Here is a 22,624-nt window from a genome sequence, read left to right as displayed (position 1 = left end):
CAGCTCACAAGAGCAATTGTCAGATCGGAGCCAAATATTGCCGTCGGCACGCAGGATGTTATAATACATCCACGTTTCACATCTCTTACGTTGTGCATGCACTCCGAAAGGCTGACTTGAAAGTCTGCTTGGGTATTGTCACCAGCATGCCCGACAAGGACATTGTGACTGGACTGTTTGAGTCTGGCACAGGCGAATGGATACAGATCATTGTACTGGTCTTTGGGGGTTGCTGCTCGTGAGCCCAAACTTGAAAACTCCCGATCTGATGTTCCTAAAACAGCAACGTATGGGCCCTGGAATCGATGCTGAAAGAGCATCCCAACGCAGGTGAGCGTGAGACGAGGTGCTTGCTGATTTGATAGGCTCGTTCCTCACTTTCGCGCAGTTCCTCTACATCACCTTACAGAACCTATCCGCTCAGCTGGTCTTTCCAAAAGATGTCAAGACGGGTGAACATTCCTGGATCCCAAGACCGAAGCAGAGGGCAGTGCCGATTCGGAGGTGGATGGTACAGGTTTTACTTGTCCTCGGAGTCAACCTCAGTGAGTGAGACGTAGAGATGACTGGCTGATTCGATTAGTGAACAATTATGCCTTGGGCATGAAGATCCCCATGACGGTGCATATCATCTTTCGAAGTGGTGGATTATGCGTCTCGATGATTGTAGGGTATCTTATCGCTGGGAAGAGGTATTCAATGGGGCAAATCGTACGTCACGATGGGCGAAGACGCCTCACACAATTTCCAGCTCGCCGGAGTCATGATCACCGTGGGGATCGTCATCGCAACCACCTCTGCTCCTCGGAAGAGGGGTGCGCATGACGTTTCAGCGTCCGCACAAAATACCGACAGTTCATTATACCTTCTTGGAGTGGGTTTACTATCGGTCGCATTGGTCATCTCGTCCCTGTTAGGATTATGGCAAGAAGGCACTTATGCACGGTATGGAAAGCAATGGCGTGAAGGGTTGTTCTACAGTGCACGTCGATTCCTCCCTCTCTCTTTCGCATGCTGACCAGACGCAGCATTTTCTCTCCTTGCCATTCTTCCTACCGATGTATTCTGCCATCTCAAGCTCTACGAGTTCATTCGTTCACTCGAAACCGGTGAATCTCTTTGTTCTACCCCCGAGTGCAAGGCAGAATGACATGCTGGGCATCGCGAAGCTCCTGACCGCTGTCACCCTGCCGTCAGCTCTGGTGGCTCTCGCGATCAACGTCGTCACGCAAGGCATTTGCATCCGTGGCGTCAATCGATTGACAGCGGTGAGTCAAAAAGTCACAATGTCAAGAGCTCAGACTGTTCTCAGCGCGTCAACTCGACCACGGTCAATCTTGTCCTGACATTGCGAAAAGCGGTTTCCTTGGCCATCTCTGTATGGTTCTACGGCAGCGGCGTCACATCAGGTCTGCTCCTTGGAGGTGCTCTGGTCCTAGGTGAGCGTCAGTGTCTTGAACACGAGCTGACAGCAGTGGGTACCGTCATCTATTCTTTCGCCTCTACTTCTAGCACTGTGGCAGTAATAAAGCCCGTTGAACCGGCCGAGAATGGTACAGACAGCGAGGGCAAAGGCAAGGCATCTGGGGTCGAGAGCCAGGGCAACCTGAGACAGCGAAAGACGATATCATGACAGTCGTTCTTGTGCGCCATAGTCGCTTGTAGATGTATCCATCCTCCATCAGCTTGCCTCGTGTCTCTGTACCATGGCCTCGCCTTGTTATCGTATCTCGCCGATGACCGGAATCGGCGCAGCCCCCTTGATTTTCATAAAATTGAATTTTCTCACCCATCCTCTATCTCCACTCGACATTGACTTTGCTGGGCCTCCTCGACTGTCGATCATCACTCGCACGATCAAACTTGGACACCTCAATATGCAGGCTTCCACGTCAAAAAGTGTCCTAAGGGCAGCGAGAACAGCTTGTACGTCGTCGTCGTCGCCGTCTCATGCCACCCATCGAGCGATCGTCTCCTTGGCTCCTCGCCATCGGTCTCCGCTTGCCGCTCATGTCAGCAAGCGATCCTTCTTCTCCTTACCGGATATATCCAAGCTCGCCAACCTGGCTGGATCAGTCAATGAGGAGCGAGCCATTGAATCAGATGGTGATATCCAAAAATTTCACGCTCGTAAAGTCTTACCGTGAGTGACTCGACTCCATTCAGGTTTTGGCCTGGCCTCTCGCTCATATTTGGTCATTAGGTATACTCCAGAGCAACTATATTCTCTCGTCTCCGATGTCCCGTCTTATTCATCCTTCATACCATTCTGCACCGGCTCTACAGTACTTCAGCCGTCATCGCCTGGAGCTAGGAAACGAGTCTGGGAGGAATGGAAGCCCGATTCGGAACCATTTGATGTGAATGCAGAGCTAAAAGTTGGATTTGGAGGTCTAGAGGAAAAGTATGTTAGTCGAGTCGTCGGGAAACCCTTCGAATCAGTCACAGTGAGCACACGGTTCTGACCCGGGCCTCTATTGATGAGTACAGGCGACGGCATCTGAAGGTGGACCCCTTTTCAAATCCCTTACCACATCATGGTCCTTCTCCCCGGCTCCTTCACTAGTCCCTACCTCCATGGGCGCCCCTGCCAGTACACTCCTCACAATCGACCTCGCATTCGCATTTGCGAACCCGCTACATCGGATCGCAAGTCAAGCCGTTTTGCCTCGTGTAGCTGATAAGATGGTTGATGCGTTCGAAAAGAGATGCAAGGAGGAATGGGGTAGGTCATGAAGGAACGACATTTGAGCAGTAAAATCCTTGGAGTATTCATGTAGCGACTTGAGCGAGATACAGTGATGCATTAGATGTACGATAAACTAGCTGGATCCAATCATTGCTTATCCTTTTTGCCCAAGAGCTTGCCAAAGCCCATGCTTCCGTTTCGACTGCCCATTCGTCCGAGACCACTCATTCGCCTGCCTAGACCGGTCGAGTTGGTCTTCTCAGCGGAAGTACCAAAGGCGGACGAAGACTGTGATGAACCTGACACGGTCCGGTCGCGAGGTGTCGTGGGCATCGTCGGTGAAACTTGAGTTCCGCTGGCACTGGACATGTTTGATTGAGTAGAGACGAAGCTGCTCGACATGGCAGGTGGGGAAGATGCCTCGGATGGCACGGGTTGACGTATCGGTTTCGGTGAGACTGGCTGAGCGATTTCCTTTTCGGGTGTCACTGCGAGCCGGTTGGACGGAGCAGAAGCGGCGATGAGTGACGTCCGCTTATCCTTTTCAGTGGTAGATTTACGTCGTTGATACCATTTTGTGCCTTCCTCTTTGATGGGCTTGGGAGCAGTCGAAGGTCTCGATTGACTGGATTGACGAGTGACGTTCCCGTTCGTCGGCGTCTGTGTCACGGAACTCGACGTGGCTGATCTTGGCAGTGGTGAGGGAACAGGAGGGTCTGGTCTTGACGGGATTGACAAGGACAATGGTTGTCGCACGGGGATCGCCTCTTCCTGCTCATGCAATTCGGCAATATGATCGAGCTCGGTCGGTGTATCGACTCGAGGGATCTCCACAGCGGGTTTCGGAGGAGGTTGACGCTTGGGCATTACCTTGAGACCGACATCCGTAGGGTTCAAATCAGCAGCTTGATAGAACAAGACGTATCCAGCTCCAGAGGGATAATCGCCAAAGTATCGGAAGATGTCGCTGTCGTCGATAGGTTCGACGTTTTCATCATCGCACATGACCCATCTGCCAGCAGATCGGATCAGGCATACGTAGTGACCGTGATGTGGGCCGCTGCAAGAAGTCAGCGGAGACATTTTGTCAAAGACTCACTTTCCGATATGCACCACCACGGCGAAAAGCTCGTATAGTCGGTCTGGGTTGACCGTATCGTCTGCCGTGTTGGGTAGACGGAGTGAAGTGGGGAACGGTACACGGTAGAATAGCTTGGTGTAGCGTCCCAATGACTCCTGGTACTTGAATCGCTTGAGGTGTAGGGCAAGAATGTTGGGAAGGCGCTTGATTTTCATCCTGAAGCTGTGAGCGGTGTCCTCAGAAGATTTTGCTCACCTCTTCTCCGCCTCTTGGAGCCCGCAGCATGAATCGCAAAAGAATTTGTTCTTCTGGCAGAGCATTTCTGAGGTGGAAAATTGTCTCAAGCATGCAGTGACGGACGAATGCTGCTCGATATCGATGGAAAGGTCGAGGAATTGCTCGTCACGCGAGGAAGTCTAAAGTCAGCCGGAGAGTAACTCGGGAGACTCACCGTCTCGCAACTCAGACATCTCGTCTCGTTGGTCAGGACACCTTCAAATAGTCGGTGCACGAAAGTCTTGCCAGGCACCTTGGGCTCGATCATTGGTTTGCCTGATTCCCTTAATGAGCGATCATAGATCTCGACATCCTCTGCAACCTTGTTTAAGACCCATCCCAGAAACTCGTGTGCGTCTTGCTGAGACATGCCTCGGAACATTTCGTTTTCTCGTTTGACAGTTTTAAGGAGATCTTCCGGTCGGACGACACCTCGACCGAGTGTGCCCGCTTGAAAAGGCCCTCCACCCCGGGGAGCTGATGGTGGGGGCAGCGAGGCGAGCAGAGGTGGGCCTTGTGGTTCCTTGGCTGGCGCACCGGGCTTGTCCGTAGGCTTTGCTTCGCCATTCTCTGGTGCAGATGCTGGCAAGAGCGAGGCAGTTTGAGCATTCTCTGCGTTTGGTTTGGCGTCCTTCTTTACAGGCAACGGCTGATGCGGGAGCGAAGTCGTGAGATGGTAAAAGAGTGTTTGAACCGTCTCAAAGACCGAAGGAGGGGCGCCATTCGGATTAGGGTTTACAGGGGGAATGTCCAATTCACTGATCATGTGCGCTGGAGGAGCCGTCGGCTGAGGGGGTAAAGAAGGCGCCGGAGCTGAACTGGGAGTCTGAGCTGAGCTCGAGGACGTTGGACGACGTGAAAAGAGTCCACGTTTACCTCCTGATGGTGCAGGACTTGTTGATGCAGAGTTGAGATTAGGATTATCGAATGGGTTGGACATCTTTGTCGCGAGAGGTGTAGCCGGCGGCGCTTGTGGTCGGTTAGATTCTCCAGGCGGAGGTGCCATCGGTGCGATCGGTGGAGGTGCATCTCCGTAAGACTCGATAAACTGTCGGAACGGTTCACAAGCGTACAGCGCTTGTAAGACGGAATTGCAGTAGCAAGTGTTGCCAAAGTTTTCCAATCCCCAGAGACGTTCCACTTCTTTCGATTTGCCCTTTTCACCGATAATGGTCAAGTCTACATTGACCCCATCCTCGCCTGTCTGCGATTCGGTACGGTATGGAAATCGTAGTCGTGACATGATGGACAGGGGGGGGGAACAGATGGTGGGGGACAGATGGGGGGGGGGTTGAGGGTAGGGCGTTGAAGGAGCGCGATGAAGGGTCGTATCGGTCGCGAACGGGCACGATGTGGGGATCCCCGGTCCAGTCTGAGCACTCAAGAGCAGGTGCTGCAGAGGGGCTCAGAGTTGGAGAATGAGATGGAATATGGGTGATAGACGCAGAGATGAGAGAGCGTCACCCCCGCTCTCTTCCCTTCCCCTTCTCCCCTCCCCTCCCAATTGCCCGGTAGGCCCGGTGTAATCTCTACAGGGGGGGTAAATTTACCTAATCGAGTAACTACCCCTGAATCTGGTAAACATTATGTAATATGGAGACCCCGGAATAACTTTTAAAGTGCTGAACGTGATTCAAGTCATTGCTCATGCGATCGTATGGGTCAACATGTTGAGTCACACGGACAATGACGGGATGTCCCCAGGAGATACCCATCTCCTATGCTGCTGGTCTTGTCATCAGCGATGCATAGTAGCTGTTAACGGTTCATCCGGCAAATATACCCCATGGCGGAGATACGTGGGCTAATCACGTGATCTCTGAACTTCGGCTCCGGCGGCGGATTTATGAGCTGTGACTACTGGTGACAACTAGCTAGTGACCTGGGTACAGCTAAAGTAGTTTGTGCATACCTCAAGCTTGTTTCCTTGTACCGTCTCCTATCCGGGCCTGCGCTGGACGTACGGCAAATCTCTGTCACCCATGTTGAGCCCGCCATAGGCCATCCAACCCGGTCAATTCCCCCCCTGTTCGTCATGTCAAAGGAACCAGATCCGTCACCTTCGCTTGCTCCATCCTCCTCGGTTCACTTTGCCGAAGGGTCACTCGACTCGCTCAGGAGTGAACCTGGACCTTCGACACTTGGAAAATCTAGGTCTTCTCAGCTTGCTCGTCAGGCTCAAGCCTTGTCAAGGTCTCCATCGTTACCTGCGAAAGCTGAGAGGAGAGCTTCTTTGGTCACGGGTGGATACATCACTTCAGAATCGGAATCTGATGGACCGAGACCTCCACCCTCGCCGCTACGGCTCCAGCAACGATCTCGTGCCCCTTCCGATATGGACTCGCCGAGGACGCGCCGAGCGTCACGCATTCCATCTCGCGTTCGAGAGATCACCTCGTCACCAGATTCACGCAAAGGCAAGGAGCGTGCGCACAATGGTCTGGCCTCGAGTCTTGGAATCGACACTAGCCGACAGGGTTTGACATCAGCTCAGATAAATGACCTACTGAATGATACAGATGTAGTCTCGGCCCTGAGGATGATGAACAACTCGACCTTGGCAGCGAGACTTTCGGCCTCCCGCCAGGATACGGTTACAGCCCCAACAACGCATACCGATCCATTTATTCCTCGAGCCCCACCCGCTCTCATGCCGGATGGTGGAGCTGATATCGGTCGCGATAGGTCAGTTTCCAATGCCAGTACCATCATCCACGGTCGGAGAATGTCAGAGATCGGAGGTCATGTGCCATTCACCCACCCAATCACGTTTGAGGGAGATACGACGGAGGACGACCGGAGTCGTGAGGCGACAGTGAAACCGCGACAGCATCGACTAAGTAATCTGTTCAAGAAGAAGCACCAGGTCTCGGACGTGGAGGCTCACAGCATCACCTCCAGATCGGAGCGGGATGAACAGGCTCAAGATAGGGACCTAGAGATGAGAAGGCTGGAAGCGCTGCGGAGGGAGGAGGAGCTTCTGCAGGGTGAGTTGCTCTTGGATCTTGAATGCTGAATTGCCCAGAACGAAGATTCAAAGCTCTCACCCTCGTTGCCGCACATCCCGACAGCGAACGTTTAGCGTACAAAGCATCCTCCCATCTTCGTCACTACTACAATCTAGTGTACGAAGGTATCGACAATCCGCCACGTCTAAATCCGCTCGCAGTCTTGCGATGGAAGCATAAGACAGAGGAACAGTTGAACGTCCAAGCCCATTGGGAAAAGATGAATAGGCTTAGCGTGGCTCCCTCATGGCGGTATACCATGGACGACGTGGTGGCTTATCAGGATGCCAAGGGCATCGTCAACTATTTCATTCCTCCTCGAGAGCCTGTCAATGGTAGATACTCCGGCGAATCAAGTCTGCGTTCTGGGTCTAGTCACAAACTCGGATCCAAAACAGAATCTATCAGTAAGACCGAGCTTGAGCGCACATCAAGCGAGGCGTTATCGAGATCCGTGTCACAACATGTAAGATATACACAATATATACCCGCTGACAAGCAGAATCCTCACGTCTCCATTGGCTCGGAGCGCCTCACACAAGCCATCAAAAATCCGTTTGACCGCATCAATAAGCGTCACGACGAACCATCTAAAGCTCGTTCTATCACCGACGACGAACATCCTTTCCACTTGCGCAACCTATTGCCGCGTACGCGGGAGCCTAGAAAGTCACTCGAGGTCCAAGCTCAAGATCGACAGGCGGAACTCGAAGCCTTACAGATGGCTCTTGCAAGGGAGACGGCCTTGAGGAAGAGGCGAGATGCCGTGGAAAAGCAAGTTGACAAAGAGGTCGAGCAGGCGCGACTAGCGCAGAACGAGATCTACGAGGAGAAACAGAAGTAAGCGTCATTCAGAGAGCTCCACTGATCGGACAGTCGGTTGAGAGAGATTCGTCATCGGATCGAGCTGATCGACGGGCAAGACGACGACGACTTTCGTCAATATTTTCTCCAGTCTGATCAGGTCGCCAGTGTTGCGGCATCTTTCGGTATCAAAGCTACCTTCCCGAACCTTGAAAAGTTGCGGAACGTATACGGCACGGACCGACGTATTCAACCCCTCTGGGTCAATCCACATCCTCGTGACTCGCCCGTTGCTCGCGTCGAAGCTGCTTTGGCACGGGGGAGAGAGGCACACTCGGCGTTCTTGCATCAAAGGGCGGAGACTGCGCGTCAATTACAGTCCATGATCACCCGAATCGACGCGATGATGAAGCAAAAGGATGCGGTAAGATCCTGGACTAAAGCGGCCTTGGAGTCCAATCGTGTTCTTCGCGCCAATATGGAATCTCTCAACGCCCAAGTCGTCGGAAACAGTCGTGCGAGAATGCGCAGAGTTCGTGATAGATTGATCGACTTTGGCGTTCGGCAAGGCCTAGGACAAATATTCAAGCTCTGTTACAAGCTATGGGAGGCATTAATATGGACAGCAAGTTGGCGAACTCCAACGGCGAGAAAGAATCTGAGACAGGATCAAAAGGGCTGGAAGGGCGTCCCCTACGGCACATTTATTGGCGTCGCGGTGATAGGTATGATCATTCTGTTCTATCATGTTGGTGAAGGTTGAGGGTTTTCTTGGATTTTGGGACGAACCATTGGACTATCAGAGTCATTCACATCTAGAGTTTTTGTATTGCAAATCTGCATGGCATGTCAAGTCCCTGCGCACTCGACTGCCGACCAGATTGCCCGACCGCAAGGTCTTTCCATAGCAGATCGAGGTGGCGAAAGGCTCTGTCAGCGACAGAATGATGGCGACTGTACCGTCAGTCCGCGAAAGCGATAGGTTGCTGTGAACCGTTTCCCGGATTTCGATTGCGGACCCCATGGAATGGCTCCAAGGAACCACTGTACATGTACCCGGCAGCCAGGAGTCAGCAATGAGAGGATAAGAGACAGTTCCACAAACAGCCCAGCGGCGCAAGGTGAATGAGTTACTGATTCCATTTCATCAGAATACGGTCATGACTCGCGAACGGCGCAGCTATTGACAGAGCGTTTGCGCTTGCTTTTGATGGGATGAATGCGCCCCTGCATTCGGCCCTTTCAAACGAGATGACCTAAATGCGATCGCCCTGTCTTTGCTGAAAGAGAGCCACCTGATTCACAGGCTCCAGATTATGCATCAAGAGCTTATGGACAAATAGAACGCTAGTGAAGTCCTTGCAAAAGCCCCAGACAGACGGGACCTGTGAAGCATTCAAGGGCTCAATGCGCCATGGTCTTCGTGCTATGTATGAATGTCTGAGAGCACGTTGGGCAAAGCACATTCTCAGATGAAGTTCTCGTTCTTGGCTGAGGGGATTGCTGGTCGCCTGTACGGGCTATCAAACTCGCAGATCGCCTCCTTGGTCCCGTAATGCGAGATCGACAGTGTTCGGGGCTGCGTCCTGCTCGCCCCCTCGAAAGCGGTCTTCAGCTCCTCGTTATAGACCGCAGCCGAACGAGAAAATGGGACGTGAAATGGGTGCGGCCCTCATGGGCTCAAGAGAGGATCAAGCTATCGGTTCCTGATACCACCCATCAGCGCTCAGTCCAAGACGGCGTGGCGCGTTGCGGTTGACGGAGATCCGAGATCCGCCCAGCAGAGACCGATTTCGCTCACCTCGAAGACTCGTACATAGGTGTTGAGGTCTGCTACCAAGTTCGATGTTGTTTCGTCTGTCAGGAATATGACTCCATATCGCTTATAATTATCCAGACTCCCGTCTAACTTGGAAGATCCTCTTCCGCCTCGCCTTGACGGGGCCATGCGCAACATCCGGAGCACTGGCTGTTGATCCCGATGCCGTTGACATGGATTTGCCAAGATGAGGGAAAGACCTCACAGCGATATGTTCATGACCTCGAGCATACGGAGATAGAGTATGAGCAGAATGAGATAACGTCGCGAGTTGTGAGACGGTATTGTTGAGGGGAAGGGTGAAACCACGAGGAAGAGTCGATTTGCCAGGCGATGTGCCTGCTATTGAAGCTGGTCGAGCGGGACGCGGCTTTGTCGGCGCATTCGCTTGGAATGACTGGGAATGAGGCAGTGGAGGGGCCAAGAATGGGTCTGAATGGAATACATCGGACTGAGTTGCGAAGCGTCTGAGGGAGGGAGGACCTCGCGCAAATGATGGTGGGATGCAGAGGCTCTTGGGGTTGTCAGCTCTAGCCATTCCGGGTGAGCTCACCCCTACGGTCGAAGAAGCTACCGAGCTGGCTCTCGCAGTGATGCTTCCCGCACCCGATGGACTCTGAGCCTGTCCAGCCTCTGAAGGAGCACGGATCTGGCTCTGTGAATGATAGATCCGAGGTCGAGTGATGAGTCCTCCTCCGACTGCAGGAAATGTCTCCCATTGATCGTCTTCCGATGGCGGCGCGACAGATTCCAGAGCGGTCTCCATTTCGAACATGTCAAAGCTCTCTTCTTCTTCAAAATCGCTGACGTCGCCTCTCGAGTCGACGAGCGCTCCTAGTCCTGTACCTCTTGCCTTCTCCCATAACCTGCCAAAGGCTTCGTATCCGCTGTGCGTCGGCACTCCCTCAGGACGTAATCCATAAGTTGGATCATACTCCTCGATGCCGGGAAAGACTGTATAGGAAGTCGGCGATTCAGCCGTGAGAGATTTTCTCGAAGCTCGCTGTGTGGATCGCTTGGGCGTGATGATGGGCGTAGGCACAGGGGGTGGGAAGATTTGTGATTCGTCGTCGTCCTCGATAATGGTCGGCGCATAATCTGGATCTTTGTAGGGCAATTCCACCTTGCCGCCGACGCCTGTACCGGTGAACCAACGTTGACTAAGTCTGTGAATGATACCGGGGAGATCTTCACGGAACATTTCTCGCAGTTGACCTTCGATCTCTTGTTGGAGATAGCCTCGAATCACTTCAACCGAATCGAATGTAGACGACACGTCTACATTCTGTAGCGGATCATTCTTGAAAACTAGGGTTATTCCCTTGGATTGAGAAACCACGAGGATGAGAATTGCCCGGAGATGTAAACGTGATAATCTGAGCGTCATGGGGACGAGCAAAGGTTGAGAGGCCAATAGCGGAGCGGCAAGAGGCAAAGTCGATGAGGAGAGATTCGGATTGTGAGAAAGTGGATTGGCTTGAACTCGACATCTGACTTCGATCCACGCGTCGCCTTGATATCCCAACCTGAGAATACCTCGAAACCTATCCAACGATAGGTCTCCAATCTCCAGCAAGGTGAGCACTGGAGGCACAGTCCCCATGCTCATATCCACCACTTCGATCCTTCCCTGGATCACTGGAGGTTTATTGCCCTGCCGATCAGATCAGTGCAAAGCTCGTTGGCATTTCTGACGCCTACCTTGTTCAGAGCCCCCTCCAGCATGGCCTTGGCGCTCTCATGAAAATCTGGCGAGAACGCCGTGGACCAGTCTGGGAACTGGAACGACATGGCGGGAGGTGTCGAGACGATTGAACACAAGAGATGGGAAATGACGCGCAAATGATGATAATGATTCTGTACTTTTTTTTGGTTTCTTTTTGGGTCCTTGTTTTGCAGAGACAGAGAGAGCTACAGTAGATGCGTACAAAAAAGATATCAAGATTTTCCTCCAATACTCAGTCTCTCAGATGATTCCTCAGCGGTGCTAGATGGAACATTGGGGTCCCATCATCCCTTCCTAGTCCATGTTCAGCTGACCGCGAACGTCTAGAATCCAGTGAAAATGCCGAAAGATCGGCAGACAGCGGAGAAGCTATACACAAAAAGACGTGAGCACACAACCAAAGCGAGACAGACTACTGCTCACCGGTAAAATTGAGTCGAGGAAGATCCCTCAAAGGTGGCATGATTCCGTCGTCCGTACCACGCTGAGGTGGACGAATGCTTTGCGGAGAATCGGCACCTGTCCAAACGAGGGCTCGCGGTGAAGCCACGGATCGCTTGCGAGAATTACTCCTGATACATCAACAACCGCTCAGCAGGAATGCCACCCACTGCCTTCCGATCGAGGTGTCGGTTCTCAGCTTGACTTTGAACCCTTGTCCGGCAAGGTGTCGCGTCAGAGGCGTGCTCTCTTTCATGCCTTTGAACAATTTGGGTGAATAAACAATAAATGGATCCGAAACGACAAAGGTGAGTTGGGCGATACCGAGCCTAGCCATCAGTACCTAATCATACGGGCTTTGAACTCACTCTGACGTCTCGTACAATGTAAACTTGAGTCGGAAGGTACCAGGAACTCTGACATTGAGCTTGGCAAATACAACGACTGAACCAGGTTTCCCGTCGAGTCCCGCTAGACGTTCTGGTGTTTGAATGACTTCACCAGCAGCCGCATCGGCTCCAGTGGGTGTCTTGACATGGACATAGTCGTCATCTTCAGGCTCGGGATGGACAATAGTGGCGCGGATGAAGAAGGAAGTGGAGTCAAGGATTTCACTAACACACGTCAGCAAAAGGTAAAAGCATCCCATCATCATCCGAGCGCCGTACGTCAGGTCAGTGTTCAAACTCTGCATCTCCACCACTGGTGGCGGATCCACAGGTCGCCGGTCGACTAAAAAGGAAGATGTATCAATGAAGTATGATTACCGCTGTCAGACCTACTCGTGTCATTCTCCTCCTTGTATGAACACAATCTGGCACGAGCAGGTTGTTGCCATATCTTTAGTGTGTATTTTCTTGGAGTCTCGTCAGCTTTGATGTCCTGGCATGACTGGCTAGCTCACCTCAACTCGCCATCTGGCTCTGATGAGCTGGCCATGCTTGCATTGACTCATGTGCAGCCAGCCATGAGTGAGAACAGGTGATGATGTACAGTTACATGAGATTGGATCATGTCAGAGATGAGCCCATGGTGGCGGCGACGCCTCTCAATTTAGTTATGTATTACGTCAGCAGATCGGTTAATCTTTGAGATCTTTGGGTTTGAAAAAAAAAGTTGGTGGATGGCCAAGTTCAGCGCATCTGTTGACCAAAGGGTCTTTGGACAGTCATGAGCCCCTCTTCTGTCGCTTCGTCCTCCACAGGTTCAGACGGAGGCTACTCTGATTGGAATGACGAGGTAGAGCTATCTACCCAGTCCCTCTTTGACGACTCTCTACACCCTACCCCCGACGCGGCCATTCAACATGATGCTACAAAGCATGGATTCGATTTGCGGCAACGACACCTTGACATGTATCAGATGATGCGACTGGTCAATCTGATCAGAAAAGAGGTGCGGAATCGATGGATACAGTGCTGATGGAAGCATCTGTCCCCAGAGGACGCGTCCAGGATACCGAGCTCCGATCCACGGTTGACGGATGACGCCCTACTGGCTCCTGTCATACCCGACGATCCGCTACTTCGTGAGCATACGACTTGGATCTCGTGCTGATGGCAGAGTACTCGTTTGATGATGCATGGTCCGATGGACCCAGCGAGGCATCAATCTCGGTCCAGCTCTCGCACGCTCGTGCAGAGGCCGCCGCGCTCCGATCAGTGATCGATACGGAGGAACCAGAAGCAGTCCCGAGAAGAGTCGACAATGACTCTCACTACTTTGATTCGTACAGTGAAAACGGTGAGAAAGTACAAGTGTGAAACTCGCTGAGTGACAGAAATTCATGAGATCATGCTCAAAGACACTGTCCGGACCACGACCTATGGGAAATTCATCCTCTCAAATCCCGAGATCTTCAATGGTGCCACCGTACTGGATGTGGGGTGCGGCACAGGAATTCTATCGAGTGAGTGGACGCCCTCGTGGCAATGCTGACCTTCAGTGTTTGCCGCTAGAGCAGGAGCGAAGAAAGTGTATGCAGTGGATGCGTCCGCGTTGGTAGGCAAAACACGCGAGATTATAGCCATAAATGGTTTCTCAGATGTGATCGAGTGGGTCAACCCCATATGTGGTAGCTCACGACAGGGTGATCAACCGCAAGATGGAGGAACTGGATTTGCCGGAACCTGTAGACGTCATTATCAGCGAGTGGATGGTGAGCATGACCACAAAATATCTTTGCTGATGCCAAGGGTTACATGTTACTGTACGAATCCATGCTGGATTCTGTGCTCGAGTGAGTTTATGAGATGGGATTTGGATTGACGATAGTGCCCGTGATCGTTTTCTCAAGCCGACAGGGCTCATGGCTCCGTCTCAGGCCAAGGTTCTGCTGAGCGGTATCACTGGTGACAAGGTCCATGGAGAGAGGGTTGGGTTCTGGAAGAATATCTATGGTGAGTCGGAGCCAGAGGGCGGCCGCAGGACTAATGCTTAGGCTTCGATATGAGCGCAATGAGCAAGGTGCATCAAGCAGAGGGTCTCATAGAGAACGTGCCCCACTCTGAAGTCGTGACCGACGATGTCGTTTTGAGAGTGAGCCGTTCACATTCCTTTCCGGCGCTGACGCCAGGACATTAATATTCACTCCGCCACGCCCCGCTCTCTCGACTTTAACACCGCATTCGACCTCACTGCCACGAGGTCTTGTACCATGCGGGCGTTCCTCACGCATTTCGATGTATTTTTTGAACTGCATCGCGATGCGCTCCACCCTGGGAAAGCCGATGCGACCAAGTCGTCAGACAATGTGACGGAACCGCCTCCGATAACACCCGGCCCGGTCAGCTTTACGACTGGTACGCGTGGGGATCCGACCCATTGGCAGCAAGTTGCCTTTCTTTTGAAAGAGCCAATAGAGCTGGCGAAAGGTGAGAGGACACCAACCGTGGACATATCCGCTGATTATTCATCTTCTCAGATGCGCACATTTCTGGTCAATTCTACTGTCGTAAATCATCCTCCAATACGCGAGAGTTGGACGTCGAGATCCACTATACACTAGATAAGACTGCCGAGAGACGCACGTGGACCGTACAGACGTATACAGTGAGGTAGATGATGATGCAATCATGACCGAGTGGCCAGTGCTGGGAGAGGGATCTAGATCCAGTTGCATATGTAGCCCACCCGAGACTCGTTGAGACACTGCCACGGTATCCATATAGTGAGGATATTGAGGCGCTGTTGAGCGGACATTCCGCATTCGGAGGGCGACAGGGCGGGGGCGACAGAGAATTATAAATAATATTATAGAAGGAGAGGGAAAAAAACAGGATCTCGAAAAGAAAAAAAGGGGTGAGAGCGGTGAGGCCTGCAGGGTCAAATAAGAGCAGTCGCAGGGCAAAAGGCAGCGGCGGCGGCGGCGGCGGCTGCTGCAGCTGCAGCTGCTGGTAATGTCCTTCTTATACATGATCCCACTGCAGTTGCAGCAGCCAGGCGACGACTGTGCCCGAGGCATGACAAGAGACAAACACTATTTTCCCACAGCCTTCTTGGCACAGGCTTCTAGATCTAGTTTGGCAGATACAAGCAGAGAACAGGTACAGCAGTGCTTGCCCTAGTGCTGGTGGTAGTGGTGCTGCTGCTGCTGCTGCTGACATGACGATGATGCTATGATGGCGATAACCCTCATTTTTTTTTCTCATTGTGGCTCTCTTTATCTTCATTATCGTGTACCAAAGGGTTATATACACTTAAGATACCAAGACCTTCTTCACTTTTCGATCTGCCCATCCCATAGAACCTGTATATCTCTACTCTGGACATTGCGTTCTTGTACAAGTCATCATAATCATTGCACCACGACGCCGCCGCCGCTCATAGTCTCGCTGTCTTGACACGCGCGCGCTCTCTCTCTCGCGACTTTCTTTTTCTCCACGCCACTGCACAATTTTTTTTCTTTTGGCTGGTGGACCCTGGTCCTATTTTAATATTAAAACAACGAGGACCCATTGGATAGGACAAACACAAGAACGTCGAGAACGTAGAGGTCCCATCCATTCGTGCACTTTGATTCATACACTACTCTACCATCTACAACTCGTGGACTTGCAATAGAAAGTCAACAAGGTCAAAAGCCAACGACCACCATTCACTATCACTATCATCATCGCCTACCTCTTCTTTGGCAGCGATTAGACGGCAAGGCCACATTCCAACGTCAAACCTTTCTTCTCTGTGCAACCTAAACGCTAGCCAGCTCTGCTCGCGTCTCTCAAACCGAACAATGGCTCCTCTTACCACTCGTCTGGTGGTATTGTGCCTCCTCGTCTTCCCATTCATCGCTGCTGCTGCTCCTTATCCCGTGCCCGCCACACCAGTCACTCCAGCTGCCCCTGCTCAACTCCAACCGCGTCAAGCACCAGCAGCTTCCAAACGGATGGGTAAACGGAAAGTGAAAAAGTCTGCACCCATGGCCAAGAAGGATTATTCATCTTTCCTCTGTCCAGGTGGATCCGTTGCTTGCCCAGTTCACGTCGGCGACATTACACCTGCCACAGTCACCTCGCTACAATCGAGTTTAGATACGTTGGCAGACTGGTTCAAAGTTGGATTCGAGTGTATGGAGCTGGATACAGAGCTGAATTCGTGTGGAGGATGTTTAGCATTGGGTCAGGGGTAAGTGGTGCTGCTCATATAGCATAGCCAGACATTCGCTCATCAGGTCTTCACAGGCAAGACTGCTCCCTGATAGAAAATGCCAAAGCCACTGGATGCGAGGATGGACACTGTCAAGTGTACTCTTGCTTCGACGGATATGTGGTAGCTTCCGACCGCCAGAGTTGTGTCAAAAGGGGTACAGCAACACCAGCGACACCAGTGACGGCCATCGGGATGGATGAACAGCTCGTGCTCAGGTGATGATAGATCCACCAACTAGAATTCCAAAATATCTTCTTGTATCTCTCATCTTGACGGCTGTCATCAACGGACGCTCTACGGACAATTAGACCTATCTACCATATAATGATAATAGAAGTATAGCCATGCAAGCCGTGGCAATCCACAAATTCATTGACATGTCGACTGCTAAGTCTTTAAGCAGGGACTACGACGTATTGACAGGGTCAGTTTTGACCCGTGGTAACGGGGTTGTGCCAACATACTTGAGCGAGTGGCATGGGTCCGGTTAGTCCACACTTTTGATGCATCTATAGAGATGACCCGGAGGCAACCAGAGCCTTAGTCATGCAGTCATGATTCGCACCTGGGCTGCAGCAGTGATCTTCCGCACAACAGGTAACCACATATGCAGGGATTATTTATATATACATCTCCGGAACTCGAGGGCCGTAAGTAATGATAATAATGACGTCTTTTGAAACCCGCATCTGTTCTTTTCGTCAACAATTGGCGACATCCATCATTACTCTCGACCCGCGATAGCCTCGATCAACATGAGCTATCGGCGCCCAAGCCAGGTAGGTTGTACTGCGACATCATCATGCTCATATCAGACCCGCGTCTCGCCCATGATCTCGGCCAGTAACGTCCTTTGGTCCCTGGACAAGGACCCAATGCCGAATTCTGAGTGAGCAGATGGGGCATGGTCAAGTCGCTGACACTGTCAGATATATCAAAGCTGTCCTGAGGAGCTACATTGATGTTAAGCTCGCAAGGGGAAAGACAAAGAATGAGTGTGGATGGAAGTTGGATTTTCTGGAGCAAGAGGTAAGTTGAGCGAAGTGCGGTTTTTGGGTGCTTGTTTCTGACGGACATACAGAGACCCCAGTTCGCCAACGAGTTTCGATACATCCGTCGCGTCTATGGTCTGCCAGACTCTGGTACCTTACCCCCAAACGTCACGCCCATTCGACGAAGTGCTTCGCACCAACCACGCACGTACCCTCCACAACGTTCTAATGGCATGACAGTCGTTCGAGTGAACACGACACCGCTTCGCCCTGCTAGGACCCCGCCTCGTCCTGCGCAGACTCAGATCACAGGAGACGAGGATGAACCTCCTCCGCCACCTTACGCACCGGATGATCCTGAGCCAGACCAGACCAGAATTCTGGAGCAGCGATTGATTTCGGAAGCGGAAGCGGAAGGTCGTATCTCCTCAGAACTGCCCGGCGAACCGAGATACTCGCCTCCTGCTGGCCCTCCCCCGCTATCGTCATCTGCATCGAGACGCACGCCTCCTACACCTAACCGCGATCGACCACCTACACCTGATTCCCCCCCAGCCGATGAGCAGGTGAGACTGGCATGGGAGGAATCTCAACTGGATGAGGCGAAAAGAGCTAGTCTAGCTGCCGAGCAAGAACGCTTAGAGTTAGAGGAAGCAATGAGACTGTCTCTTGCCGAAGCTGAGATAGCTGAAGTAGCATCGTCCGTCGCTGGTCCAAGTACTCGCCCGTCAAATCCTCGTCCGCTACCGGACCCTCGTCAATCTCCACAGTACAATCAATTCACGGCAGCGCAAGCATTGTCGCCTCCGCTTCCGCTTAGACCGCAAACATCCGCAGAATCCTTCAAGCGTCCTCAACAGATGCCTTCTCAATCCTCATCCCCGTTCTCTTCACCTTGGGTTTCGCAACGTGCCTCCCCGTCAATAGGACATCGTCGGACCGCAAGCGATGTCGGCCCAGGCATGGCCAGATTATCGCTCAACGAATTCGATCCCCTAGCAGAAGATGATGGGCAAATGTCATCCTTGCCAGTGATGCAGCCAACTCAGCACGCGGCGGTCTTACAGAGCAACAACCCTTTTCTATCACCCCGAGAACGACTGGAAACCAAGTCATCGAATGAAAGTTTGGGCAAGCCTTCGCCGCCGAACACAGCCACAACAACGACAGGCCAAATTCCTCAACCCCGTCGAACCATGTCTACTCTGGCCGAGGGTGAAGACCCTTTGGAAGCCCTTCGAACCTGCGATACAGTCTTCCTCAGTGAGCACAGGAAGCGATCCGGCATGCTGACGTTCAGTTGATGATTCGGCATCGATGGCTGGTGAACCATGGGAACAGGCCAAGACGTCGCTGCAAGGTGTTGCAGAGATCGCAGCACAATATGACGACGACGGGATTGACATATACTTCCTCAATTCAAAGCGTGTCGGTACCGAGCTGAGGGTGAGCCAGCGAACGTTATCTTATTGACGACAGACCGCTGCAGACGTGGAAGAGCTCTTCGAAGGATTGGTGCCAAAAGGCGCTACACCGTGAGTGATTCGGCTGTCTCTGATGCTGATCTGCGTAGTACGGGCAGCCGTCTCGATGCAATTCTACAGAAATACCTGTCCCGCCTAGAAAAGGCCAAAACGTACGATGAACAGATCAAACCGCTCAACCTCATCATTGTCACCGATGGATGTGAGCATCTGTCGCCGGATATTGCTAATACTCAGCATTCGCACTCCCTGTCCTTGCCCGAGCGAAGCAGCTTGAAGCACAGGGCATCGATCATGCCGCTGCTTTAGACTCTGCTTCATCAGATGACCCCGAGGTCGTTCTTGTTGCTGCCGCACAAAGGGTGAGCGACAGCCTTTGATCATGAGCTGACGTCAGCTTGATCGCGGAGAATTCCCTTCAGCTCAAGTCGGTGTACAATTCTTGCAGATTGGCGGCACAGCGGAAGTGAGCTCATAGATTAGTTTTCTCAGCTAATACAAGGCACATGAAGCTCTTCAAGTCCTGGACGATGGCCTGCATCAAGTCCACGATGTGCGTGATATTGTGGACACGGTCATGTTCACTGGTGAAACGGTGACTGCGTCCTATCTCATCAAAACACTGCTGGGCGGCATCAACAAGCGACTTGACCAAACTTGATGCATGCTATGACTTGATGGCTCGCCAGACTGGTCATCAGCAAGAGTCCCACTCTCAAATAACTCACAAGACGCGTACATGTTGACGCGGTCAATGGCCTTTCCATTCTCACGGATATCAATAGGTTCGACTGCTTATCAGCCTCGATCAGGACTCGATCCTCACCTTTGAAACCAGCGGCTTCAAACCTTTGGCAATACCAAGGTCGCTTGGCTGCGCTTCGCCAGACGGCCATTCCGCCGCTCTTGAGGACCCTCCTCATCTCCACGATCTCATAATCCAACTCTGAGCGAAGATGTTCATATGCCTCCTCAGGACTCTCGTCCGACTCATCAGGAGCTCGACCGGTCGGCATGGGTGTTTCAGGAGGGATAGGATCGAACCCTGTAGTCAGCACTCTGGCTGTCTTGTCCACTCACAATCCATCGAATCCATAACGATGATTTTGGTCAAGCTTCCATCTTCAAGACCGCGCAGGACGCTGTCGTCAGCTCAAAGACCAGAAGCCACACTCACTTGAGAATGGTATCGGTGTGCAATTTGAACGAGTTGTTGACCTTGTCCGCTTTCAGAGTGGAGAAGCCCTCTGGCTTCAAGTACGCAGGACAAGATGCCCGAGTGTATCGTCCATTCAAGCAGAGGAAGAAGAAGTAATTGTCGTCCTGATATCAGCGCACGCCACCACTTAGGCCCACCTTGAGTGTTGTCAATCCTGGGACTGGGTCAAGCGTGGCTTTACAGAAGTCTTCCACCGTGCCATCCTGCAAGAAGCAATTCATCTGATTTCGAGGGACGCCCAGGGCGTGCCAATTGAAGATACTATTGTCATCTCGTGACTCCGAGCAATTGACTCACGGGTTCCCCAAGAACATCTTCATCATAACACGATTGAACAAGACAGGGCGTAATCTGCTGTCCCAGATGCGCTTTTGCTCTGCCGTTGACGAAGCTCTACACAACTGCTTGACGTCCTTCGACACTCCTGCCAAGAAGAAAGCCACTTGAGCCAAACGTAAGGCCCAGCCACTGTAGCCTCTGAAGTAAAAGTTGCGCTTGAATTGACCAGCGTGCGTCTTCCAGTAGGCGTAAGCATGCCTGACGTTAGCCATGATCGTGTGGGGACAACCCTACGAGGACAGGAATGGAGCGAGTTTGGAGTCGAGTAATCGATCAAAGTCGGGATGTCTGCCTTCGCCAAACGTCTGCCAAAAGTCGGAGTACTCGAGCGTCTGGATCGCAGCCAGCTTGAGTTCGAGGATGTGACCTTGACATGGGTTCATATCTGAAATGTGAGCCTCTGTCCCGATCTGGAACCGCCTTACCAACTGCATGGATTCGTTCGCAATTCGCTGCGAGAGCGTAATGAAGCACATTGTCGCCTGCACTGGTGATCGCAAGGACGTGGTCATCCTTTTTGATGCCCAATCGCTTCACATCGATATCTGGATCTTCCCAAGTCTATTGCATCAGCGATACTCAAGATCCGCACTTACCCAGCCATAGATATGTGTTCGGAACTGCTCGTGAATCTTCTCCTCAAGATATGGCACTCGCCATGCCTCATTGTCAGCGCAGAACGGTCTCGTGGACTCACCTTTCTCAACTGGTAGTGGAATGGACTGAATGGTGCACCGACGTCGAAAATGGTCTGCTCCATCTCGGCAGCGCTTGGTCCCAGAGAGAGATCAGGGATAAAGTGATTCTTTTCACTCAATGGCGTAGCGAATGGTGACATAGTAAAAGGCGAAGTTGGCGTAAGCAGACCACTACTGTCTCGCCCAAGTCTGTTTCCAGCGAGCTTCTCGAAGGCTTCTGCGGCAGCCGATGCATCCCTGCCACGGGAGCATCCGATGAAAATGTAGCTATGAGGGTCAGAGCGAGAAGAGCGAAAGCTGCTTACTAGGGAATCTGAATGAACCAAGAATTGAGAAAGTTGTTACGACCATTGTACAGCTTGATGGTACCCATTTTGTATTCAAGATAGTCTGCGCTGTGTCAGCCACGAACGAAGTGTGTGGATCTCACCTCGCCTAGAAGCGTGCAAGTGGACGTGGTCAAGCTCAAACCAAGACTCCCAGAACCACTTTGCAAACCAAGACATTCGCTTCGACATGGTTCCGATGGCCTGCGTGGTGAGCTCGGATGTCGCTGCCATCTCACCCTCTCCTTACTCCCGAGGTCTCGAGAGGTGTAAAAGTCAACGACACCCATCAAACCACGCTTGGGATCAAGCACTTGGTCGCATCGGTCCAAAAGAGAGTAGAATGAGGGAATCTCGACGTCAGCTTATACTTTCGGACACACTCACCATGGACAACGAGTAGCTCATGGTGACTGCGGTCAAACTCCCTCTTGGATCCAAGGCGCCGGACTCCCATTCGGGAATCGTGAACTTGGATGCATCTTGGCAGAGGACGTGCACGTTTTTCCACCCCTTGGCTGCGAAACGCTTTCTGGCCACTTCAAGTAACGGCTCGCAGAGATCAACGAGGTAGACGGCGTCAAACCATGTGATGGGCAGGTACTCGTCCCTAGTACAAGGTCAGGGGAAATTCTAGTCGTCCACACTTGCATCTTCTCAATATTGAAGCCTGTACCTCCCCCAATGTCGACCCAGATTTTGGGTCTCGCACCGCTCAACGGGGTTGGCTGGGCTTTCAAATGGCTTGCGAGTAATTGCAACATCGTCTCTCGACCCTTGAGCAGATGACTACGAGTTGAATCATAGACGTCGGCTTGACCTTGGTAGAAACCTTCGAGTTGTTCTTTTTGATCACCATAGGAGCGCAGGAACGGCTTGACAAAGCAGTTCCACATGAACCTGAGCGGGGTTCTGCAGACCGGAAGGGCGAGCAGGAGGATCACAGAAGGCAGTAGCACAAGTGACCATTGTGCGCGCTCCAAAAGCCAAGGTGACATGCTGAGTACTGCTCAGTGTGACTCTTCCCCCACTCTGGAATGTTCCCTCACTGATATAGTGCCAGAGACACTGCCAC

At 52.2% G+C, this 22,624-nt stretch overlaps 11 protein-coding genes across 11 annotated transcripts; 7 read left to right on the top strand and 4 right to left on the bottom strand.

Annotated features, from left to right (window-relative positions):
* Positions 1–79: 79 nt before the first annotated feature.
* Positions 80–1,739, top strand: BD324DRAFT_623318 (UAA transporter). Its single transcript, XM_022015567.1, has 8 exons — positions 80–238; positions 284–330; positions 366–545; positions 584–711; positions 752–982; positions 1,029–1,268; positions 1,313–1,439; positions 1,476–1,739. The coding sequence occupies exons 1-8, from the start codon at positions 147–149 to the stop codon at positions 1,631–1,633; spliced, it is 1,203 nt and encodes a 400-aa protein (XP_021871772.1). The 5' UTR covers positions 80–146; the 3' UTR covers positions 1,634–1,739.
* On the top strand, positions 1,740–2,811 carry BD324DRAFT_623316 (dehydrase and lipid transport-domain-containing protein). Its single transcript, XM_022015566.1, has 3 exons — positions 1,740–2,143; positions 2,204–2,447; positions 2,491–2,811. Exons 1-3 carry the CDS (start codon positions 1,878–1,880, stop codon positions 2,734–2,736), a joined length of 756 nt encoding a protein of 251 aa, XP_021871771.1. The 5' UTR covers positions 1,740–1,877; the 3' UTR covers positions 2,737–2,811.
* Positions 2,812–5,337, bottom strand: BD324DRAFT_623314 (hypothetical protein). The gene is made up of 4 exons (XM_022015565.1): positions 4,222–5,337; positions 4,026–4,186; positions 3,789–3,986; positions 2,812–3,749 (listed from the first exon to the last, which is right to left on the bottom strand). Exons 1-4 carry the CDS (start codon positions 5,287–5,289, stop codon positions 2,837–2,839), a joined length of 2,340 nt encoding a protein of 779 aa, XP_021871770.1. The 5' UTR covers positions 5,290–5,337; the 3' UTR covers positions 2,812–2,836.
* A 582-nt stretch (positions 5,338–5,919) lies between these two features.
* Positions 5,920–8,714, top strand: BD324DRAFT_680664 (hypothetical protein). The gene is made up of 4 exons (XM_022019087.1): positions 5,920–7,033; positions 7,072–7,520; positions 7,557–7,894; positions 7,931–8,714. The coding sequence occupies exons 1-4, from the start codon at positions 6,082–6,084 to the stop codon at positions 8,619–8,621; spliced, it is 2,430 nt and encodes an 809-aa protein (XP_021871769.1). The 5' UTR covers positions 5,920–6,081; the 3' UTR covers positions 8,622–8,714.
* Positions 8,715–9,658: 944 nt separating this feature from the next.
* On the bottom strand, positions 9,659–11,849 carry BD324DRAFT_623312 (hypothetical protein). Its single transcript, XM_022015564.1, has 3 exons — positions 11,379–11,849; positions 10,231–11,331; positions 9,659–10,191 (listed from the first exon to the last, which is right to left on the bottom strand). Exons 1-3 carry the CDS (start codon positions 11,466–11,468, stop codon positions 9,748–9,750), a joined length of 1,635 nt encoding a protein of 544 aa, XP_021871768.1. The 5' UTR covers positions 11,469–11,849; the 3' UTR covers positions 9,659–9,747.
* Positions 11,850–12,031: 182 nt separating this feature from the next.
* BD324DRAFT_565168 (velvet factor) lies at positions 12,032–12,349 on the bottom strand (the record flags this gene model as incomplete). The annotated part of the gene is made up of 2 exons (XM_022013035.1): positions 12,032–12,173; positions 12,213–12,349. Coding segments are annotated over 2 exons (279 nt in total), but the record flags the coding sequence as incomplete, so codon positions are not given.
* A 634-nt stretch (positions 12,350–12,983) lies between these two features.
* Positions 12,984–15,206, top strand: BD324DRAFT_589670 (S-adenosyl-L-methionine-dependent methyltransferase). The gene is made up of 11 exons (XM_022013782.1): positions 12,984–13,239; positions 13,273–13,372; positions 13,408–13,587; positions 13,625–13,753; positions 13,790–13,898; positions 13,933–14,002; positions 14,040–14,083; positions 14,119–14,243; positions 14,285–14,382; positions 14,420–14,717; positions 14,768–15,206. Exons 1-11 carry the CDS (start codon positions 13,015–13,017, stop codon positions 14,902–14,904), a joined length of 1,515 nt encoding a protein of 504 aa, XP_021871766.1. The 5' UTR covers positions 12,984–13,014; the 3' UTR covers positions 14,905–15,206.
* An 869-nt stretch (positions 15,207–16,075) lies between these two features.
* BD324DRAFT_650324 (hypothetical protein) lies at positions 16,076–16,710 on the top strand (the record flags this gene model as incomplete). Its single annotated transcript, XM_022018130.1, has 2 exons — positions 16,076–16,467; positions 16,524–16,710. 2 exons carry the CDS (start codon positions 16,076–16,078, stop codon positions 16,708–16,710), a joined length of 579 nt encoding a protein of 192 aa, XP_021871765.1.
* Positions 16,711–17,572: 862 nt separating this feature from the next.
* Positions 17,573–19,037, top strand: BD324DRAFT_398860 (hypothetical protein). The gene has a single exon (XM_022012680.1). It carries the CDS (start codon positions 17,717–17,719, stop codon positions 18,785–18,787), a length of 1,071 nt encoding a protein of 356 aa, XP_021871764.1. The 5' UTR covers positions 17,573–17,716; the 3' UTR covers positions 18,788–19,037.
* BD324DRAFT_578764 (hypothetical protein) lies at positions 18,801–19,628 on the top strand (the record flags this gene model as incomplete). Its single annotated transcript, XM_022013339.1, has 6 exons — positions 18,801–18,929; positions 18,963–19,018; positions 19,057–19,169; positions 19,277–19,329; positions 19,365–19,433; positions 19,470–19,628. 6 exons carry the CDS (start codon positions 18,801–18,803, stop codon positions 19,626–19,628), a joined length of 579 nt encoding a protein of 192 aa, XP_021871763.1.
* Positions 19,629–19,634: 6 nt separating this feature from the next.
* BD324DRAFT_641879 (hypothetical protein) lies at positions 19,635–22,547 on the bottom strand (the record flags this gene model as incomplete). Its single annotated transcript, XM_022017454.1, has 16 exons — positions 19,635–19,657; positions 19,696–19,758; positions 19,794–20,012; positions 20,048–20,109; positions 20,145–20,290; positions 20,324–20,447; positions 20,484–20,723; positions 20,760–20,910; positions 20,951–21,086; positions 21,122–21,187; positions 21,223–21,490; positions 21,529–21,613; positions 21,654–21,753; positions 21,789–21,913; positions 21,975–22,159; positions 22,195–22,547. The coding sequence occupies 16 exons, from the start codon at positions 22,545–22,547 to the stop codon at positions 19,635–19,637; spliced, it is 2,346 nt and encodes a 781-aa protein (XP_021871762.1).
* Between the last annotated feature and the right edge of the window lie 77 nt (positions 22,548–22,624).

This window comes from Kockovaella imperatae (genome assembly GCF_002102565.1).
Source record: "Kockovaella imperatae strain NRRL Y-17943 chromosome Unknown BD324scaffold_5, whole genome shotgun sequence".
NCBI lineage: Eukaryota > Fungi > Basidiomycota > Tremellomycetes > Tremellales > Cuniculitremaceae > Kockovaella > Kockovaella imperatae.
This window is presented reverse-complemented; position numbering and strand designations above follow the sequence as displayed.

What these genes read in the sequence shown, in the direction of transcription:
- BD324DRAFT_589670 (XM_022013782.1), top strand. Translation starts at nt 13,015, where the DNA reads ATGAGCCCCTCTTCTGTCGCTTCGTCCTCCACAGGTTCAGACGGAGGC. An exon ending in GGTTTCTCAGATGTGATCGA is followed by an intron (nt 13,899 to 13,932) that starts GTGGGTCAACCC and finishes AGCTCACGACAG; the next exon opens with GGTGATCAACCGCAAGATGG. An exon ending in GTTCTGGAAGAATATCTATG is followed by an intron (nt 14,244 to 14,284) that starts GTGAGTCGGAGC and finishes ACTAATGCTTAG; the next exon opens with GCTTCGATATGAGCGCAATG.
- BD324DRAFT_623312 (XM_022015564.1), bottom strand. Translation starts at nt 11,468, where the DNA reads ATGTCGTTCCAGTTCCCAGACTGGTCCACGGCGTTCTCGCCAGATTTT. An exon ending in TGGAGGGGGCTCTGAACAAG is followed by an intron (nt 11,332 to 11,378) that starts GTAGGCGTCAGA and finishes TCTGATCGGCAG; the next exon opens with GGCAATAAACCTCCAGTGAT. An exon ending in TAGCTTCTTCGACCGTAGGG is followed by an intron (nt 10,192 to 10,230) that starts GTGAGCTCACCC and finishes GACAACCCCAAG; the next exon opens with AGCCTCTGCATCCCACCATC.
- BD324DRAFT_623316 (XM_022015566.1), top strand. Translation starts at nt 1,878, where the DNA reads ATGCAGGCTTCCACGTCAAAAAGTGTCCTAAGGGCAGCGAGAACAGCT. An exon ending in CACGCTCGTAAAGTCTTACC is followed by an intron (nt 2,144 to 2,203) that starts GTGAGTGACTCG and finishes TTTGGTCATTAG; the next exon opens with GTATACTCCAGAGCAACTAT. An exon ending in AACCCTTCGAATCAGTCACA is followed by an intron (nt 2,448 to 2,490) that starts GTGAGCACACGG and finishes TGATGAGTACAG; the next exon opens with GCGACGGCATCTGAAGGTGG.
- BD324DRAFT_398860 (XM_022012680.1), top strand. Translation starts at nt 17,717, where the DNA reads ATGACAGTCGTTCGAGTGAACACGACACCGCTTCGCCCTGCTAGGACC.
- BD324DRAFT_623318 (XM_022015567.1), top strand. Translation starts at nt 147, where the DNA reads ATGCCCGACAAGGACATTGTGACTGGACTGTTTGAGTCTGGCACAGGC. An exon ending in GTCTTTGGGGGTTGCTGCTC is followed by an intron (nt 239 to 283) that starts GTGAGCCCAAAC and finishes TTCCTAAAACAG; the next exon opens with CAACGTATGGGCCCTGGAAT. An exon ending in TGTCCTCGGAGTCAACCTCA is followed by an intron (nt 546 to 583) that starts GTGAGTGAGACG and finishes TGATTCGATTAG; the next exon opens with TGAACAATTATGCCTTGGGC.
- BD324DRAFT_623314 (XM_022015565.1), bottom strand. Translation starts at nt 5,289, where the DNA reads ATGTCACGACTACGATTTCCATACCGTACCGAATCGCAGACAGGCGAG. An exon ending in CTCCAAGAGGCGGAGAAGAG is followed by an intron (nt 3,987 to 4,025) that starts GTGAGCAAAATC and finishes TCACAGCTTCAG; the next exon opens with GATGAAAATCAAGCGCCTTC. An exon ending in GTGGTGGTGCATATCGGAAA is followed by an intron (nt 3,750 to 3,788) that starts GTGAGTCTTTGA and finishes GACTTCTTGCAG; the next exon opens with CGGCCCACATCACGGTCACT.
- BD324DRAFT_680664 (XM_022019087.1), top strand. Translation starts at nt 6,082, where the DNA reads ATGTCAAAGGAACCAGATCCGTCACCTTCGCTTGCTCCATCCTCCTCG. An exon ending in GGAGGAGGAGCTTCTGCAGG is followed by an intron (nt 7,034 to 7,071) that starts GTGAGTTGCTCT and finishes TGAATTGCCCAG; the next exon opens with AACGAAGATTCAAAGCTCTC. An exon ending in CGAGATCCGTGTCACAACAT is followed by an intron (nt 7,521 to 7,556) that starts GTAAGATATACA and finishes GCTGACAAGCAG; the next exon opens with AATCCTCACGTCTCCATTGG.